The following is a 19,893-nucleotide window of genomic DNA, read 5'->3' as shown; positions in this document are numbered from 1 at the left end:
TGATTACATGACATAATATGAGTTCAAAATGATATTCAAGTCAACCAAACATGCATAAAATGACACCAAAAGTACAAGGACAATATTCTGTTTCTAGTTACACCAGGGATAGGACAACAGCGTCAGTTACAGTCAAATTTGCTTGATGTACACTGAAATACAAACCATATACACCTCTAGTATTTTTTAGATTAAACGACATAATATGAGTTCAAAATCATTTTCAAGTTAACCAAACACGCATAAAATGACACCAGAAGCACAAAGACAATATTCTGTTTCTAGTTACACCAAGGATAGGACAACAGCACCAGTTTCACTCGAATTCGCATGATATACACTGAAATACCAGCCACATACACCTCTATTATTTTTTAGATTACATGACATAATATGAGTTCAAAATCATTTTTAAGTCAACCAAACATACATAAAATGACACAAGAAACACAAGGACAATATTCAAGAACAACAGTACCAGTTATAGTCGAATTTACTTGAAATACAGTGAAAATTTCTATTTATACAAACTCAGTTCTAAACATGCAAACATTCACAAAACACATGAAAATATACGTTAAAATATACGAAAAATAGTACCTAAAATGGTTATCACCGATTGAACAGTATGACGAGAACAATAATATCTATTTTAAACCAAAAACACATAATGAATCTACTTAATAAATAGAAATACGATTACATAGTTTTCGTGTTCGAAATGAGAAAGAAAAAAGTAAAAAACCTCGACGATTAGTGAAATAATACCTTGAACAATCTTTCTTCTTTTGTTTCTGTGGTTTTTTATGGAGATTTTGAAGTTTTCTTATTGATTTCCTCGAGTTTTCGCGACGATTTTGATAGTTTTTTGAGAGATTTTGAGCGTTGTTTGAATCTTTAAAGTTGGGGTTTTGATCGAGGAAGAAGAAGTGTTTTTCATAATCGTGACTTCGTGAGTGAGCGCGCTATTGAAACGGTTGAGTGGAGCGCATGTGCACACACTCGTATACGTGAAGGTTATTTTTGTTGGATTTGACCCAACTTGTATAACTTGTAAACTAAAAAGACGTATATGTATAACAGGGCTAATAAAATACTAATATCATTGAGTCGAGTTGATTTTAATCGGGTAATTGGACTACTTGTAAACACTAGGGGTGGCAAGCGGGGAAGCCCGCCCCGCCTCGCCCCGCCCCGCCTAATGGCGGGCTGGCAGGCCGGCAGGCTAAGCCTGCCAAATATCTTTTTTTTTATTTTTAACTATTAAATAATATATATAAAGGTATAAAAAAATATCTTCTGTTTTTTACTTTTAATTATTATAATTTCTAAAAGTATAAACAAATTATAATTTTTATATTCACAAACATTAAAGTCTTTGTAATTATAAATATCTAATAAACATAATTATAAACCAAGTTTTCATCCAAAAATAATTATAAATATTATTCCCAAAGCAAAATAAACACAATCCAAAACATAATTATAAATATTGTCTCTAAAACAAAATAAACATAATCCAAAACACTCAATTTTCATCTTTATTCTCTTGTAAGTTGAGTTGGAAGAAGTTGGGTTTTGGCAAAAAAAAAAAATTGTAAAAATACCCCTTGCAAAACAAATACTAAGCCCGGCGGAAAGTCCGCCCCGCCCTGCCAAAGCCCGCGGTTTAAGCGGTGCGGGTTAGGCGAGCTTTTGCTATTTGGCGATCCCAATTTTCCAGCCCAACCTATTTTTTTTTGACAGGTTACGCGGGCCGGACCGGCCTGGTGAATTTAGGCCCGTTTGCTACCCCTAGTAAACACCCTTACTCTTTATTTTGAGGGACCTGATTTTATTTTTGTTCTATGCAATATGGATGATAGGCGACCAGTATATATAAATCATAATCGTCAACGAGTAATAGCTAAAATGACATAGACTTCCTATACTCAATTAAGAGGTTGCGGGTTCGAGTCTCCTATCTTTTTAAATTTTTGCAATGAGTAATAGCTCAAATGGCATAGTCTCTCCATATTCAATTAAGAGGTTGCGGGTTCGAATCTCATATCTTTGGTAAAATATATATATATATATATATATATATATATATATATATATATATATATCATAATCAATTAATGATGCATTAAAGATAAGAATAATTCGATGTGAGTTTTTGATGAACAAAACTAAACCAAATCAGCATCCGTCAAGGTTGGGGACCTCCATACGGCACAATTTTCCGCATATTACTAAACACGTCATTCATCGTAAGCACTAAGAAGTCATCACCATCCATCACCGTTCCAATGGCAACAACTCGCATGATCCTCAGAGCAATTAAGAAACGCCCCTTTTTGTTCCCCGCATCATCCCACTCCTTCTCCTCTTCTCGACACGTACCACTCCAATTCAGTTAGTTTTTGTTTCACTTTGTTCAATCCATGGTGCTGATTCTTGAACTGGGTGTAGGGAAGCACGCTGGTTGTGGCGGAGCACGATAGTGGCGCCGTGAAACCCCATTCTCTCTCTGCAGTTACGGCTGCCACGTCACTGGCTGGTCACGGTAACTCTTCCGTTTCGGTTCTGTTAGCTGGCTCAGGTCCTTCCCTTCATCAAGCTGCTTCACACGCTGCTTCTTCTCACCCTTCAGTCTCTCAGGTACTTGTTGTTATTATTATTATTATTATTATTATTATTATTATTATTATTATTATTATTTGGATAATTACGCAAGGAGCTTCTTCAGATATGGTGGAAAAATCCTATAAACTAGGCGATTTGACTTCTTGAACTTAATTACCAAATTATAGTACTAACCTCACAGTTATGCTAATCCAGTTTCTGAGTTTTGAATCATAGGGTTTTAGTTCCTTTGACCAGTAGTTAGTTGAAGGGGTTATCGGCATTTCAGATTGATGTATTCTTTTCATCCTTCTATCGCCAAATTTTGAAAATTTTGGTTTTGAGATTACCCTAAATTGATATTAGAGTAAACACCTAATTTGGTTTAGGATTTTAGATCACACACTTTAGTCTACAACAAATTTTTATTCTCTATCCTTGAGAATAACTCTCATTGGACATATTGGTCCTTGAGTCATTTTTAATCAATTTTTTAATATGCATGTTGAACAAAGTAAGCCTCTAACGAATTTTATTATAAGACAATTAGGTGCTCAAAAAATACATTCTAAGACAAACTAGTTCCCCTTCAAAACTACACAAAGACTAGTCCGTACGACAGAAGTAATTTTTGAGAATTTTTAGAGAATAAGAATTTGTTGGGTACCAAAGTGTCTGATATGAAATTCCTTAGGTTGTGTTTGGAAGGGAGACTAAATTAAGTTTTTGTATTGTGTTTGGTGGAAAATATACTGGACTGAGACACTGAGTTATGTCTCAGTATCATGTTTGGTTAAAGATAAATATGGAGACTAAGAGGTCGATTTGGAATTTGAAAAGTTAAATGAGGGTATTTTTAAAAAGAAATATTATTAAAGCTTCAGTCCGTCTCCAGAAATTTCAGTCCATTTTGTCCCCACTTTTTGGAAGTATTGATGGGATTGAAATTTTGTGTCTCAAGACTGAAATTTTAGTCCCAATCTCTGGTCCCCAAACACAATACTCAGTCCCTGTCCCTAGTCTTGGTCGCAGTCCCAGGAAACAAGCGCAGCCTTAGGGATCAATTTGGATGTTTATTCTTGATATTATAATTGGTATTGTTTAGATTTAGATTTGGGGAAATCAGCATATATTGTTCTTTGTTGCAAATATTTAAATGGCTGGTATTATGTTTTGATAAAAGAAAAAAGTTCTGTTAGATAGTCAACAACCAACATAAAAGTTTGTGGAATCTTCATGATGTTGATTGCCGATTGGATGGTTTATAATACGACGGTATGATCTTATTTGATCCATGGAGCCAACTCCGCACTGAGAAGAGGCTAAGTTGTACTAATGCTTTTGATATATGGGTGTTCATATCTTAGTGCATAGAGCATTTGCCTTGAAGAAGATTGGATAGACTTCAGGATTTTGATTATTGTTTTGGGAGTGCAACTTGTGGTGCAGGTGCTCATAGCAGATTCAGAAAAATTCAAGAACCCTCTGGCAGAACCATGGGCAAAACTAGTCCATTTAGTCCAGCAGCAAGGGGGTTATTCTCATATAATTGCTGCTTCAAATTCTTTTGGCAAAAATATCATGCCCCGTGCAGCTGCCCTTTTAGACGTTTCTCCAATTACTGATGTTACTGGAATTTCCGATGCACAGACTTTTGTGAGGTACATTTTTGTTGTGTTTTCATTTTAATATTTACACCACTTTCTGTTTATTGCATCATTCTATGCTGATCAAATATGAAAAAGGATCATGATTCAGCACTACTGTTGGATAATCATGTATTTGCTTTGTAACATGGAATGGAATTGTTACCTTTACTGTATATTCCATGCCCTTGTATGTTTGCACATTCGTCAAATCCCTCAAAAGGGTATTGTTTGTGCTATTGACATTTGATAAATTAAGCTATTGTAATGAGAGAGGCATAATAGCTACAGAAGATTCTGGTCTTCTCCTTGCGGTAACACTAGGTTCTTATTGTCGATCGACAGCAGATCTCCTTGTTTTGCAGAAGAAACTGTTTTATTTGTTTTAATTACAGTCTATTAGTTTAAGGCTTTCAGAGTCTTAATGCTAAAATGCCGTAGATGCATTATTTTCTTAATCATCATTGCTATCTTATTTTATGAATCATTGGGAAGATTGAGTGTTCAAAGTTTATAGAAATGCCTGGAAAATCATGAACAGATATTCTTCTACGCTGTCCTTAGCTATGAACTAAGGCATGTTCTAGTTTGTCCAGAATTTTAGTATTATACAAGCTTTTCTTCAACTCAATTTCTTTTATTTATTTATTTATTTTCTTTCTTCTTAGCTTATGTACTTATTTTTTACAAGAACTTATTTGTACTTGCAGATCTAGTAATAATATTGAATCCATAGTAAACAAAAACCTTTAAAACTGTATTATCTCATGATTTAAGAGTTCAGATTTTAGGAAGTTAATGCTATTAAAGCATATTTGCCATTGCCGGCTTCTGGCTTTGGATAATAAGACATCAAAACATACGTGAATGCATGATAGTCGTGGTTTTAGATGAGAAACCAAAGTGATATACTGGTATAATGGACACGGTGTTCATGGATATATAGGAATATGTTTTAGTGCTTGCTTAAGGCTTCCTATAGAAAGATTTAGTGTAGAAATAGAGAAATTCTAGACATGAATGGTTTGGAAAGGACATGAATCAAATTTAATCTTTTCATGAGTTAGTATTTGTCTAACTCTCTTTCTGCTATTGCTGTTGTTGACCTCCTTACCTATGCTTATTCTTAAAACTAGTTTGCACATGGTAGGATATATTAAAGAGGCCAATAAAAATAGAATTGTATTTTTTGTGTATGTAAGTGTGTTGTTTTACTTGCTAATTTAATAGTAGTGTTTGTATTTGTTATTCATCCATCTATCATCAAATGTTGGTTTTTTCATCTGACTGAAAGTAAGATTTTAACTTCATCTCAGGCCAATATATGCTGGAAATGCACTTTGTACTGTCCGCTATACGGGTTCCAATCCTTGTATACTGACGATTAGATCCACATCTTTTCCTATTCCCCAGAAATCAAATGACTCAAAAGCTGAGGCTTCAATATCCCAGGTCAACCTTTCGAACTTCGATGAAGGTTTGTTTCCCTGTTTAGGATGCATGGACATTTTGTTTTATGGAAAATTGAAAAAGCAAGATTGGGAATACAGTACTCCGTCGTTATTCATCTGCTGACTATATAGGTATTGGTCGGATGCTTCAAGAGCACTGGATCAACTGTATCAGGGATATTGTCCACAGCCATTTAAATCTATTTGATCTTTTACAACCCTATCAGATTTTGATATTTAATTGTATCCCTTATGGTGAGATGAGCTTTAATTATTTTCTTTTGGATTTCAGCAGATCTGAACAAGTCTAGATATATATATCAAACTTCTCAGGATGATGAAGGACCAGATCTTGGAAATGCACGGGTTGTAATTACCGGTGGCCGAGCACTAAAGAATGCTGAGAACTTTAAATTGATAGAAAATTTGGCCAAGAAACTTGGTGGTGCTGGTATTATACTATTATTATTCTCTATATACTTCTATTATGGTACTTTTTATTGGATATTCTCCTTTAGTTTAAAATCGCTTCGTCATTGCCAATCCTAAATATGCTTTGTTCCATCTTGTGCAGTTGGTGCCACACGTGCAGCTGTTGATGCAGGGTTTGTCCCAAATGACCTTCAGGTGACAATTTTACTTCCTTTTAGATTTAAACTATGTTTGGTATGACCAAATTTGTAATTGAAGTTTGTTATTACGATCCTAATTTTCATACGTCTCTGTGTAAATGAGATGTGCTTTTGAAGGAATTTAAGAGTAGAAGATTGAGACTACAAGCCTGCATTGTAAGAAAGAGGAATAGGAAGTTCTTATTGAAATATTGCTCGTGGAAAAATTGTGTTTTATTGACATGGATTCTACTGGAGAAGGCTTTCAAGGCTACAATTAGGAGAGTGGACTAGATGGATTGTAGTCCCATAACTAGAACTAAAATGAGACCTAATAAAATGATTGAAATATAGTGGTTAAGTCATGGATATGCCTACAAAGGAACACTGGTATCACTTGATCCATGTAGCTGGCTCCACGCAGTGAGGCTAGGCGTACTAGTTTTTGTATTGATATTGATTCTCTCAGTTGTCACAAACAGTGATTCACTGATCCAGTAAGGGTTAATGCTCCTCAAAACTATTCAACTCTCCAAGACACACCAAAAAATGTTGAGACACCTTTCCCTTTCACAACCTCCTTTTTTTTCATTGTCTAATTTGTAAACCCTCTAACTATCACTGTCAATCCCACTAACAGGTGCTTCTCCCCTTTTCATGGAGGCACGTTTCCGACCCTTTTACTAATCTCTCTTCTCACTTTTGTAATGATGGCTCTATCCTACCAAACACATTAAAAGGCCGTGAATATTCTTTCATTTTGTCTACCAGGCACCAGCAGTCTTTTATTAATCTCATGTTATCTTTTGCTAGTTATAGACTCTTAGCATTTTTCAAAATATCTTGTCAAATATTAACATCAGATAGTTGAAGCTGCTGTTTTAACGTGATGTATAAAATAGCAGCAACAAGTTTCCTAGTTTCCTAACTTGCAATTCAATATCTATGTAATGATATGTCTTTTGGAGGATTTGGATTCCTATGTGGTTTCCTTTGCATTAAATCTCAATGGTCATAGCAACTTTGTCATCAATGCATGGACTAATAGCTATGGGAATGTAACATGTAGGTAGGGCAAACTGGGAAGATTGTTGCCCCTGAACTCTACATGGCTTTCGGTGTATCCGGAGCTATTCAACACTTAGCAGGAATGAGGGATTCTAAGGTTATTGTTGCCGTGAACAATGATGCTGATGCTCCTATATTTCAGGTTAGTGCCTCTTTTGTGAATTTGAAGCTTTCTATTTCGTTTAAGTGTTGTTAATTTGTGTGATGTGTTAAATTCAGGTTGCTGATTATGGACTTGTAGGAGACCTATTTGAGGTGATACCAGAGTTGCTAGAGAAGCTTCCTGAGAAAAAATAAAGCGTGTAACATGCATCAGTATGAATTGTGCACTTTCTCAATGTTTCATCTTGTAACATTTAAATTGCTATTATTTTTCCAAAAATAAAGAAAATGAGGTTCATTGATGAATCCCCAGAATACTAGACTGTTCGCTTTTCCTATTTCGATGGATTCAATTGATGCACTAAATCATCTAGCATTGATCAAAACCTGAGGATTGAAGTGTAAATTTAACAATTAACATGAAGAGTAGGCTTTGCTAAGTTTGTGATAAGTTAGTAAGTGTTAACAAAGAACAAAAGAAAGTTCATCAGTATTTCTAACATTTTCTTCTTCAATATAATTATTGGTGACAAAGTTTTACTGTTTAAGTAATGTTGATACTAATCTACAAGTTCGATGGAGCGTTGGTAACGGGTTACCCATCAAAGTGGCTCGCACATCAACAATGTACCAGTTTTCCCAACTTCCAATATTATTTTGCTCCACATTTTAGGTTTATGGATTACTTTTGCCTCTCTTTAGTTGTGTTTTTATGAATTCATAGTTAAACTATTGAATTTGAATGCTACATCCTAGTAACTTATTTCCCTTAAACTAAAACATTCAACTATTCAAGAATTCAGCAAAATGCTTTTCAGTAACTGGACTTATGAGTCCAATAATCAGTTTAAATAAAAAAAATGCATTCAACTTGTGTTTCCATTTTTTATTTTTATTTTTAATTTTCTTATGTTTTTACAATATTAAAAAAAACGACAAAAACAAAACAGGATTTAAATGAAAGAACGAGTCAAGAAACAATTTTGATGCACAATACCAATCTTAATGCCCACTATAGAACTTTATTCTACTTTAATCATCTTTGAATTTGCAACTTTTATTGAGTTCTACCATCTTGATCCAAAAGTAATTATATATTTTATTATCTCCTCACTTTGAAAAACCTTGACAAATAGAAACTTCAATTATAGTTAATATTTTGTTTAAAAATAATTCGTCTAATTACAATTATTAATACAAATTTAAAATATTAGGATAGTTATATTATAAAATACAACTAATAAGGAATAGAAGCTACTTAACATAAGGTAACTCACTCTCATTTAACTAAAACTTAATAATGATCAAAAGATTTCCATAACAAATTTCCCATAATCTCAAATCAACTTGGCAGAATATATGAACAAAATTTCTGTTCATTCTAAAAAAACTGATCCATGACAAAAATAGGGAAAACAGAGTAACAAAAATAACACCCTAGGAATTTAGTAACTCAATCTTCTGCATCGACAGCAATTTAGGATGAAGCACCACTACGAAGGCCTTGAGACTTCTTGCTTGTTGCCAACTGGGACTCCGGCTACAAGAACAACAATAAATGAACATTTGATGCAACATGAAAATCAAATCAAAATATTTAAAACATGGTAAAATCAATACCTCTTTCTTAACAGGCTCTTCCTTCTCGGATAAGATCAACTCTATGTGGCAGGGAGATGACATGTAGGCTGACAACAAAAGTCGTAACCAATATTATGAAGAATGCAATGGCAACACTTGTTAGAATTAACCACTCCAATTTTCATATACTTATTTTTTGTAATCATATTAAACATCAATATAATAAAAGGAGATTAACGCCCCGTGAGAAATAGATTAAGGAACCAAGAGATAAAATAGATTTACAAAACACGGGAATCACCCTAGTTAGAGTACTAAGATTATAACTTACGATTGATTCTTCCGTGAGCACGGTAGGTGCGGCGTCTTTGTTTCTGTGCTTGGTTGACTTGGATGTGGGAAATGTAAAGAGCATCCACATCCAAACCTTTCACCTGCACGAACAAAAACAATTTCAAACAGAAGCAAGCCATGGAAAATCAAACACGGCCATGCAATGCAGCACACACACCTCAGCATTGCTCTCAGCATTCTTGAGCAAATCAAGGATGAATTTAGCTGATTTTACAGGCCAGCGTCCTTGTCCATTGGAATGTCTGTTCTTTGCCTGGGCAGTCCTCCCAACACCACCACAGAAGCGTCGGAATGGAATGGCCTGTTTGTGGGCCAAAATGTCCTCCAAATACCTCTTTGCCTTAACAAGCGGCAACTTCCTGATAGCAAAGGCAGTCTCCCTAGTGTTCTGTAAAAGAAAACTTCTTAATTCCCACTCAATAATAGAGAATAATTGAATGAATAATATAAGCAATCTTTTTTATTCACATAATATGGAATTTGCTATATCAAACTTTCATCAACAAAAGGGAAAAATAAATTAACCCATTATTGATAATGATAAAGCAATGTACAAAATGATTTACAAGGGACCAACACATAGATCATAGAAGCATCAATTGATAAATCAGATTTGTAATTAAACCAGAAATTATCAGCCACTAGGCTTTGCAAGTTGGAACTTTGGAGGAGATCAGCAGACCGAGGAAAAGCAAGCGAAGGAGGGGAAGAGGTTGAACAGTTAATGAGGCAAGCAAAATAAAGATATATGCCCAGCACACAAACACACACATTTAAGGTCATGAATTAAACTATTCCACTTACTAAGGCATGCAAGAGATACCCCAGCTCACAATCCATAATCATCTACCATAAATCTCTACTTCCAAAAACCCATCTATTCACATACACACACATAAATAAAGGCAAAATTGATGAAATTCATGAAACATGAAACAGAGCTACAAATATCATTTAGCCTAGCTCTAAAATTTAGGCATTTAATGTAAGACAGTAAATTGTTATGAAGGAAAATAGAACATTGTACCTTGAAATGAACCCTCAAATCAGAGCCTCTAGCCTTGCAAGCTACAGTTGCAACCATTACAACAGGTTAAGCTTAAATCAACAATTTGAGCCAAAAAGATAAAAAATAAAAACAAATTCCAGTAACTGTTAACATCGTTTTGAATGCAAATTTTAGGGGGAAAAAAAAAACGCTCAGTAAATTGCATATAAGCTAATAGGATCTGAAGACTCAATGAAACCAAAATTGTTCATACACTTGGTGGGATTTTCGGGTTCTCTGGAGTACTTCACCTGAAAAAAGAAGAGTGCGTAGTGAGAACAGATCGAAGAATGGAGAATATCGATTTTAAGCATGAGGAACGAACAAGAAACATTGATTACCATGTCGGCGATTGCAGCTTGTTCTTCCTCTTCGCGGAGGCTACACAGAAGGGTTCTCAAATTAGGGTTTTACTTTCATTATATATTGTATTGCATTTTTTTAATCTTGGGCCAAACCCGAAATCCTACCCGATCGGTAACCCGACCCGCCCTAAACCAAAGCCCAAACTAATTTTCTCTTTCTCGATGTGTCGCACCGACAGCTTCCATAGCTGCTGTACCCTACAGCATTATTTGGGTTGGGTCTTGGATATTATGAGTGTTCAAGACGCGAAACCCAGCCCAGATCGAGATGTATTTTGTTAGATTTTGATTTGTCATTTTTATTCGGTGTTATTTTTTTATTGAATTTGTGTTGTGCTTCGAATTATGGCTCGAAGTTTGTTTTTAATAATAAAAATATATATTTTATAGTAAAATTAATAATGTCATTGTACTTTTATATTTTAATTAATATTCTTATATTATATGATCACAGAAGTTAATAGTTATTTAATTATGTCTTCGAAATTACACTTCAAAATTTATAGTAGTCCCTCACGTAATTTCTGTCCAAAACTAGCAATCAGAAAGTTAGGGTGTATTCCAGAATTCATAGTAGTCCCATGCTGGCACTCCAACGATGAGCTGATATGCCGAATGAAACTTTTTTCGCAATTTGGTTCTTTTCCCTTTTAAAATCCTAATTTCTGAATTATGTTCACTATCTGCAGAGCTTCCCCTTCTCTTCTCTTCTGTTCTCTTAGACATCAGTATAGCAAAATTGTCCATCCATTCTGTTCTGAACAGCTTTCACCACGGCTACTCTAGCCACCGTGGCAGGCTGGCAGCCCTGTTAGCAACTATCGCTACTTTGTTCACCTCATCGTCGACGCGCCTAAGGTTAATCACGCTATCTGCTATTTTTCTTGCAGCATGTAATTAGAATAGACAAACACTTTTTACTTTTAGGTGATATTGAACAATAAACACTACTAATGAAAAGAGAAAAAAAATGAAAAATGAGAGACCTTTGTCATACATAACTCAATGCTGGCATGGTGCTAAGGAGGAAAGTGATTGGTACTATGTACATTTAGAGCAAAGCAGCAACAGCAAGTATGATGTGGGAAATGTAAAGAGCATCCACATCCAAACCTTTCATGCAATGCAGCACACACACCTCAGCATTGCTCTCAACATTCTTGAGCAAATCAAGGGGTCCTTGTCCATTGGAATGTCTGTTTTCCGCATGGGCAGTCCTCCCAACACCACCACAGAAGCGTCGGAATGGAATGGCCTGTTTGTGGGCCAAAACGTCATCCCAACCATTACAACAGGTTAAGCTTAAATCAACAATCTGAGCCCAAAAGATATAAAATAAAAACAAATTCCAATGAATCAAAGTAACTGTGAACATCGTTTTGAAAGCAAATTTTACAAAAATGGAAAAAAAAACGCTCAATAAATTGCATATAAACTAATAAGATCTGAAGACAAATGAAACCAAAATGGAGCATACAATTGGTGGGATTCCGGCCCTAACAACAACCTAGCCACCGTCCTCATGACCTGATGTCCATACTTTTTTTTTTTGGTTTCCCACGGTATCCCCCAACCCGGCAGGTCAAGGACTAATCCGTCGCGGTACTGAGCTCCATTTAAGGGTTTGCCGCTGGCCAATGGGTTGCTGCATGCACAAGGCGGGATTCGAACCCCCGACACTTGCTTAAGCGGACTAGTGAGCTAACCACTAGACCAACCCAACTTGGTTTGATGTCCATACTTATTATTCACAAGTAATCAAATCAGATTTAACCCATTAACGCAAACGCCCTCCATATCCAACCCAACTCCTACTGAAAAACCCATATAATTTGGGCCTCTATTTAATAAAGGGACATTCCAGTCCCAAAAAAAAGGAATACTTCAGATTTAGAAAAAAAATGTGTTTAATAATTTAAAGTGGTGCCAAGACCAAATATATATATATATATATGATTTAAAGTGGTGACAAATTCATTCAATAAAATCGATTTAATTTTCGAGTTCACACATTACAAAATATCCAATCACAGTAATGTTTTGTATACTCTTTTTGAGTTATACCAACTTTGAAAGACGACAAAGAATAAGGATAAGAATATTATATATATACTAAAACCAATTATTAGTATAAAATACATATTGAAATATAAATACACATTAAAAATAAATTAAACTACATATATTTATACACAAATACATTAGTAATTAATTTTAATGACTAATTTTAGTGTATAAATAACATTTTTGATATTTATATATACAGAGAGAGCGCATACCTGACACAATTCTATTGTATACTTGGTTTTGTGAGAACCCATACTTTTAACAAAATCAAAAACCATATGTCATAATGTTTTATTTACTCTGAAAGTAATTTAATATCGTTATTGGTAGAACAAATCATAGGCAAGGATTGTCAACAACACCAAAGTGCTCAATTAGATACACAAATATTGAGTCTATAATATAAATTACTCCCAATGGCAAAAGACATGAAACATTTATCCAGACAACCATAACTATCGCCAAAGTTGACAGGGTATGGTTCTGAAAGCACAATATTAATGTTCATGAAATTATGCAAAATAAATCTCTTCTTTTTAAGCTTAAATTTATTTGATGCGATAAGGTAAACATTTGAAACTAACGGCAATCACAGACTCTTCAAGATTTGTTGTTCCCCTTTCCTGAGCTGATGTCTGCCGCAAAATCAAATGCATACATGTTAGACATCACTACGTAAATTATCCTCTGAAATTTTTTTTCCCTCCCTGTTTGTGTGTCTATGGACTTTCTATATTTAGATGAAATTTTAAATCTCAATCACTTGTCAAAATGTTTACCAAACACTAAGTTGTGTATTGTATACACTATACACCATATATCTCTTATATACAAACTAGGAACAAACCAACAACCAATCTGACCAGGTATATCATAAAAAATAGAAAGAAACTTTTGAAGAAAACCGCATAATCCTTAAAATCCCACAGTTGAACAAGGATCAGTTATATCTCATGGTGTCACCACGCAAAATAACAAAGAAAAAAATGTATGGTTTTGCTAGGAAAGCAACTTTTTTCAGCCAACGAAGTAGTAGACGAGCAAAGATTAAAGGGAGGATAAAATAAATTTCAAGGGAAAGAAAAATGTTGGCAAAAAAAAGTTGCTTCCCAATCTTTTTCCAAAAACATAATGGTGGTAAAAAAAAAAATCAAAGTATCATCAGATTTGATAATATGGTTCCCTTTCTTCTGTTTTTGGACTTTGATTTCTAATGTTTGTAACACATAGATGTCTATAATGATCTATTAACTATTGATAGTTTGATTAATAAGTAACAACACTGATCTTAGACAACAAAATAACCATCAACTACAAAAATATTGCAACCACATAGCATATGCCAGCAACAGAATGGACACATTGGGTGTAGAATGCCGGCATTTTATTGCAATAACCAATAAGTTTAACTTTGATGCACTTATAGACCATCATAGAATCATATCCATGCTTATTTGTCTACTATAACAAGTAGGGTGTGCATAAAACTTATATACAATATGAAGATAATAACACATTCCATTAACTCAAGTCTCCAACACTAAGATGATGAGGAAATTGAGGAAGATCATACCTAGTGTCCACCACCATGGCCATGATCATCGTGGCCCTCCCAGGGGTGCCTCCAACCCTATAAAAAAAAACGCACACAAAAATCAATAATTGGATTGATTAATTTGATAGAAATGGAAATAAAGAAAGCTTGAGAGAGGTTAGAATTGAAAAATTTACCAATACTACAGGACCATCTTGCTTTGCTCTGTAAAACACCCAAAACCTGGAGAACACAAAAACCGAGACATGGTGAATATGGATCAGTAGCGACTGCAGATCGAAACGGAGAAAAGGAACGAGCGAAACTAACCACATAACAGCGCAGAGACCCTTGCCGGCGACGGTGTGCCACCGCTTAGGTTGGTGTATGGTTATGCCTTTGTAGGTTGTGCCCTCGCCGTGGCCTCCCCCCATTTTCGACTTCGCTTTCCGAATTGGGAAAATCGGAATGATTCAGTACAGAGTGGAATCTCACAAGCACAAAGCCTAAGTTTTTGTAAGTTTTCCGGAAAAGAAGGGTTGTTAAGTTCCATTTTTAATGGGTTAATATTTAAATTCGTCACTGAGAATATTAACTGATATTTAAATTGGTCTTTAAAAATTGATTAATTAAATTAATTACCGAAAGATATAATATTAAGTTAAATTATTTTAGATGATGATACGTTACGTTAAGTGTCATATAACTAAGGTTTTAAGAATCAAACTGATTATTAAATAAGTTAAGTTATTGATTCACTAATTCAATCAGATTAACTGCGGTTTAACTGAAAAAATTGTTTTATAATAAAATAATAAATAAATTTAAAATTTTTTATATATTTCTAATTTTACAACCAAAATACGTCACATATCATTTTTTCATTGCAATTAGAATTAAATCTTTCCCTTTAAAATTAAGGAATTCTCATCTACTTCTTACTAATTTTACAACTAAAATATACCACATGTTACTCTCTTATTGTAATTGAAATTAAATCTTTCCATCCAAAATTAAAGAATTCTTCCCTCCTTCTTACTAATTTTACAACTAAAATGTGCCACATGTCACTCCTTCATTGCAATTGAAATCAAATCTTTCCCTTCAAAATTAAAGAATTCTCCTCTCCTCCTTCTTCCTTTCTCTATCTCTCTCATTCATTCAATCACTCTATCTATTTTAGATATCATTATCAATATCAAGGATTAATTACTAATTTGACAATCAAAATGTGCAACATGACATTTTTTAATTGCATTAAAATTAAAATTGAAATATTAAAATTGAAATTGAAATATACATATATTATGTATCATATATTACTAGCTAATTTAATAATCAAATGTCATATGACACTCTCTTATTAAAATTGAGAGAAAATATTTTTCTCCAAAATTAATAAACTCATTTCTTAAATTCTCTCATCTATCTCTCTCCATTTTTCTATTTTTCTCTACCATTTTCACTCTATATATAATTTATATTTTATATCTATCTCTCTCCATTTTTTTATTTTTCTCTACCATTTTCACTCTATATATAATTTATATTTTATATTAGTAATTTGACAAATCAAAATATGTCATCCAATATTTTTTTATTACAATTAAAATAAAATTTTTCTTCCAAAATTAACAAAATCCCACTTTCACTCTCATTCTTCATCTTTATCTTTCTTTCTTTTTTCTTATTCTCCATTTTTTCTACTTTTTTGTTCTACAAAAAACAAAATTAACAAAATAATATCATTCAAATAAAAAATTAGACTTTTTTACATAAAAATAATAACTAAAAATTTTATTGCTTGATTTTTTATCTACAGAGATTAATCTTTTTAGCCAAAGACTTTTGTCAATCTACAACTTTTTTTTGTAAAAGTAATTTGCTTTTATAATTCTTTTGTCATGCATAATCTATACTGTCAGAACAAAATAGACCGTAATTTTAAAAAATTTATATTCCCGTAATGTTATTACGGGTAAAAATACTAATATCTTCTAAATTTAAAACACTACATGAAATATCATCAACCAAAATCTTATAATTCTATCAAAGTATAATTGCAAAAGTTAAATACTAAGGAAATATCCAAATACTAATTGCAAAAAATTGGCAAAAGATTTCCATAACAAATTTCCCATAATCTGAAATTAAATTGGCAAAATATATGAACAAAATTGCTGTTCATTCAAAAAAACGATCCATGACAAATATAGGGCAAACAGAGTAACAAAACTAACAACCTAGGAATTTAGTAACTCAATCATCTGCATCGACAGCAATTTAGGATGAAGCACCACTACGAAGGCCTTGAGACTTCTTGCTTGTTGCCAACTGGGACTCCGGCTACAAGAACAACAATAAATGAACATTTGATGCAACATGAAAATCATATCAAAATTTTTAAAACATGGTAAAATCAATACCTCTTTTTTAACAGGCTCTTCCTTCTCGGATAAGATCAACTCTATGTGGCAGGGAGATGACATGTAGGCTGACAACAAAAGTCATAACCAATATTATGAAGAGTGCAATGGCAACACTCGTTAGAATTAACCACTCCAATTTTCATATACTTATCTTTTGTAATCATATTAAACATCAATATAATAAAAGGAGATTAAAGCTCCGTGAGAAATAGATTAAGGAACCAAAAGATAAAATAGATTTACAAAACACGGGAATCACCCTAGTTAGAGTACTAAGATTATAACTTACGATTGATTCTTCCGTGAGCACGGTAGGTGCGGCGTCTTTGTTTCTGTGCTTGGTTGACTTGGATGTGGGAAATGTAGAGAGCATCCACATCCAAACCTTTCACCTGCACAAACGAAAACAATTTCAAAGAGAAGCAAGCCATGGAAAATCAAACACGGTCATGCAATGCAGCACACACACCTCAGCATTGCTCTCAGCATTCTTGAGCAAATCAAGGATGAATTTAGCTGATTTTACAGGCCAGCGTCCTTGTCCATTGGAATGTCTGTTCTTTGCCTGGGCAGTCCTCCCAACACCACCACAGAAGCGTCGGAATGGAATGGCCTGTTTGTGGGCCAAAACGTCCTCCAAATACCTCTTTGCCTTAACAAGCGGCAACTTCCTGATAGCAAAGGCAGTTTCTCTAGTGTTCTGTAAAAGAAAACTTCTTAATCACCGCTCAATAACAGAGAATAATTGAATGAATAATATAAGCCATCTTTTTTATTCACATAATATGGAATTTGCTATATCAAACTTTCATCAACAAAAGAGACAAATAAATTAACCCATTATTGATAATGATAAAGCAATGTACAAAATGATTTACAAGGGACCACCGGATAGAAGCATCAATTGATAAATCAGATTTGTAATTAAACCAGAAATTATCAGCCACTAGGCTTTGCCAGTTGGAACTTTGGAGGAGATCAGCAGACCGAGGAAAAGCAAGCGAAGGAAGGGAAGAGGTTGAACAGTTAATGAGGCAAGCAAGATAAAGATATATGCCCAGCACACAAACACACACTTAAGGTCATTAATTAAACTATTCCACTTACTAAGGCATGCAAATGCAAGAGATACCCAGCTCACAATCCATAATCATCTACCATAAATCTCCACTTCCAAAAACCCATCTATTTACATACACACAGATAAATAAAGGAAAAATTGATGAAATTCATGAAACATGACAGAGAGCTACAAATATCATTTAGCCTAGCTCTAAATTTAGGTATTTAATGTAAGAGTAGTAAATTATTACGAAGGAAAATAGAACATTGTACCTTGAAATGAACCCTCAAATCAGAGCCTCTAGCCTTGCAAGCTACAGTTGCAACCATTACAACAGGTTAAGCTTAAATCAACAATTTGAGCCAAAAGATAAAAAATAAAAACAAATTCCAGTAACTGTTAACATCGTTTTGAATGTAAATTTTATGAAAACAAAAAAAAACGCTCAATAAATTGCATATAAGCTAATAGGATCTGAAGACTCAATGAGACCAAAATAGTTCATACACTTGGTGGGGTTTTCGGGTTCTCTGGAGTACTTCACCTGAAAAAAGAAGAGTGCGTGGTGAGAACAGATCGAAGAATGGAGAATATCGATTTTAAGCATGAGGAACGAACAAGAAACATTGATTACCATGTCGGCGATTGCAGCTTGTTCTTCCTCTTCGCGGAGGCTACACAGAAGGGTTCTCAAATTAGGGTTTTACTTTCATTATATATTGTATTAATGTATTGCATTTTTTATTTTTTTTATTCTTGGGCCAAATCCGAAAACCCTACCCGATCCGTAACCCCAACCCACCCGAACCCATACCCCAAACTAATTTTCTCTTTCTCGCTGTGTCGCGCCGACAGCTTCCATAGCTGCTGTACCCTATAGCATCTTTTTGGGTTGGGTCTTGGGTGTTAGGACATAGGAGTGTTCAAGACCCGAAACTCAGTCCGGATTGAGATGTTTTTTGTTATTTGTTAGATCAGCAAATCTTCGCATACAAATTTTTTTTCTATATAAGTCTTACAAGTCATGAATACCTCTTATTCCTAAAAAGCGCTACTCTTTGGATGTATATTTTAGGCGCCTACTTAACAGATTTTTCAATCAATCAATGCGCGAATATTTAATTTCCTTTTTTAAAAAGATTTTGTTTCCTTTTTTTCAATTTCTACTACTTTTCCTTGTGTTCTCTCTTCGATCTCTTTTGACCTTTTTTCTGCGCCTTCTCCTTTGTGTTTTACCTTCGTTTCTCTCTGCCTTACGTCAGATTTTTCGTTTTGTTTTGTGTTTGAAGATGATGGATGATTCAACTTCAGATTCTCAGGTGAACTAGAGCGAAGTGGAATTTGAAACTGAATCCAATGATGTTCTTCAGGTGTGATTTAGTTTTAGTTAGTAATTAAATTTGAATTTGAATCTGATTAGTAGTTTTTTGATTGTGTAGCTAAATAATCTGTAAACTTTGCCTGTGATATTTGTTGTTTGTTCTTCTTCATTTGAATTGAATCTAATGCATTAGTTCTCCTTAGAATTAAAATAATTTTGTCTATTTTATATCAGACATTTGGGTGTAGATCAGTAATAATTGGGTGCATTTTAGAAATTTTTGGGTGCATTTACATTTTATTACAGTTTATTATTTTAATATAGTGTATTTTAGCAGACCTCCTGTGCAGTTGATGACAAGTTTGTCTCCAAGATTGGGATGACTTTTAAAACCCTTGACGAAGCTGCAAAATTCTACAATAATTATTCAAAGGTTGCAGGTTTTTCTACAAGAGTTCGGTGCACAAATAAGAAGGGAAACAAAATTATGAATCAATTGATTACACGTACTAGAGGGGAAAAATGGAAATCGAAAATATCTCCCACCGAGAAGACAAATCCCTCAGCTGGTTTAAATTGTCCTGCAAGAATTTATATACATGTATTGAAGGATGTTGGTATTCGGATCATTTCGAATGTCTTGTTG

General features: G+C 34.0%; 4 protein-coding genes across 6 annotated transcripts; 1 reads left to right on the top strand and 3 right to left on the bottom strand.

Moving 5' to 3' along the window:
- The first annotated feature begins 2,106 nt into the window (after positions 1–2,106).
- LOC112737798 (electron transfer flavoprotein subunit alpha, mitochondrial) lies at positions 2,107–8,019 on the top strand. Of its 2 annotated transcripts, none has more exons than XM_025787907.3 (8): positions 2,107–2,381; positions 2,455–2,643; positions 4,057–4,268; positions 5,570–5,730; positions 5,997–6,155; positions 6,279–6,331; positions 7,385–7,525; positions 7,603–8,019. In XM_025787907.3, exons 1-8 carry the CDS (start codon positions 2,292–2,294, stop codon positions 7,678–7,680), a joined length of 1,083 nt encoding a protein of 360 aa, XP_025643692.1. In that variant the 5' UTR covers positions 2,107–2,291; the 3' UTR covers positions 7,681–8,019. The 2 variants fall into 2 exon arrangements, with proteins under 2 accessions (XP_025643692.1, XP_025643693.1); XM_025787908.3 differs by having other exon boundaries at positions 2,116–2,381; positions 6,000–6,155.
- A 724-nt stretch (positions 8,020–8,743) lies between these two features.
- LOC112737799 (large ribosomal subunit protein uL22y) lies at positions 8,744–11,716 on the bottom strand. The gene is made up of 7 exons (XM_025787910.2): positions 10,810–11,716; positions 10,683–10,719; positions 10,448–10,488; positions 9,578–9,808; positions 9,398–9,500; positions 9,106–9,173; positions 8,744–9,025 (listed from the first exon to the last, which is right to left on the bottom strand). The coding sequence occupies exons 1-7, from the start codon at positions 10,810–10,812 to the stop codon at positions 8,963–8,965; spliced, it is 546 nt and encodes a 181-aa protein (XP_025643695.1). The 5' UTR covers positions 10,813–11,716; the 3' UTR covers positions 8,744–8,962.
- An 11-nt stretch (positions 11,717–11,727) lies between these two features.
- Positions 11,728–15,006, bottom strand: LOC112737800 (NADH dehydrogenase [ubiquinone] 1 beta subcomplex subunit 2-like). 2 transcript variants are annotated; one of them, XM_072211523.1, is made up of 4 exons: positions 14,765–15,006; positions 14,632–14,677; positions 14,474–14,530; positions 11,728–12,088 (listed from the first exon to the last, which is right to left on the bottom strand). In XM_072211523.1, the coding sequence occupies exons 1-3, from the start codon at positions 14,866–14,868 to the stop codon at positions 14,474–14,476; spliced, it is 207 nt and encodes a 68-aa protein (XP_072067624.1). In that variant the 5' UTR covers positions 14,869–15,006; the 3' UTR covers positions 11,728–12,088. The 2 variants fall into 2 exon arrangements, with proteins under 2 accessions (XP_072067624.1, XP_025643696.1); XM_025787911.3 differs by lacking the exon at positions 11,728–12,088 and adding an exon at positions 13,250–13,535.
- Positions 15,007–16,554: 1,548 nt separating this feature from the next.
- On the bottom strand, positions 16,555–18,807 carry LOC112737797 (large ribosomal subunit protein uL22y). Its single transcript, XM_025787906.3, has 7 exons — positions 18,561–18,807; positions 18,434–18,470; positions 18,199–18,239; positions 17,333–17,563; positions 17,153–17,255; positions 16,861–16,928; positions 16,555–16,780 (listed from the first exon to the last, which is right to left on the bottom strand). The coding sequence occupies exons 1-7, from the start codon at positions 18,561–18,563 to the stop codon at positions 16,718–16,720; spliced, it is 546 nt and encodes a 181-aa protein (XP_025643691.1). The 5' UTR covers positions 18,564–18,807; the 3' UTR covers positions 16,555–16,717.
- Positions 18,808–19,893: the final 1,086 nt, after the last annotated feature.

Source organism: Arachis hypogaea, chromosome 13 (genome assembly GCF_003086295.3).
Source record: "Arachis hypogaea cultivar Tifrunner chromosome 13, arahy.Tifrunner.gnm2.J5K5, whole genome shotgun sequence".
Lineage (NCBI taxonomy): Eukaryota > Viridiplantae > Streptophyta > Magnoliopsida > Fabales > Fabaceae > Arachis > Arachis hypogaea.
The sequence above is the reverse complement of the archived record's forward strand: the minus strand, read 5'-3'. Positions and strand labels throughout refer to the sequence as shown.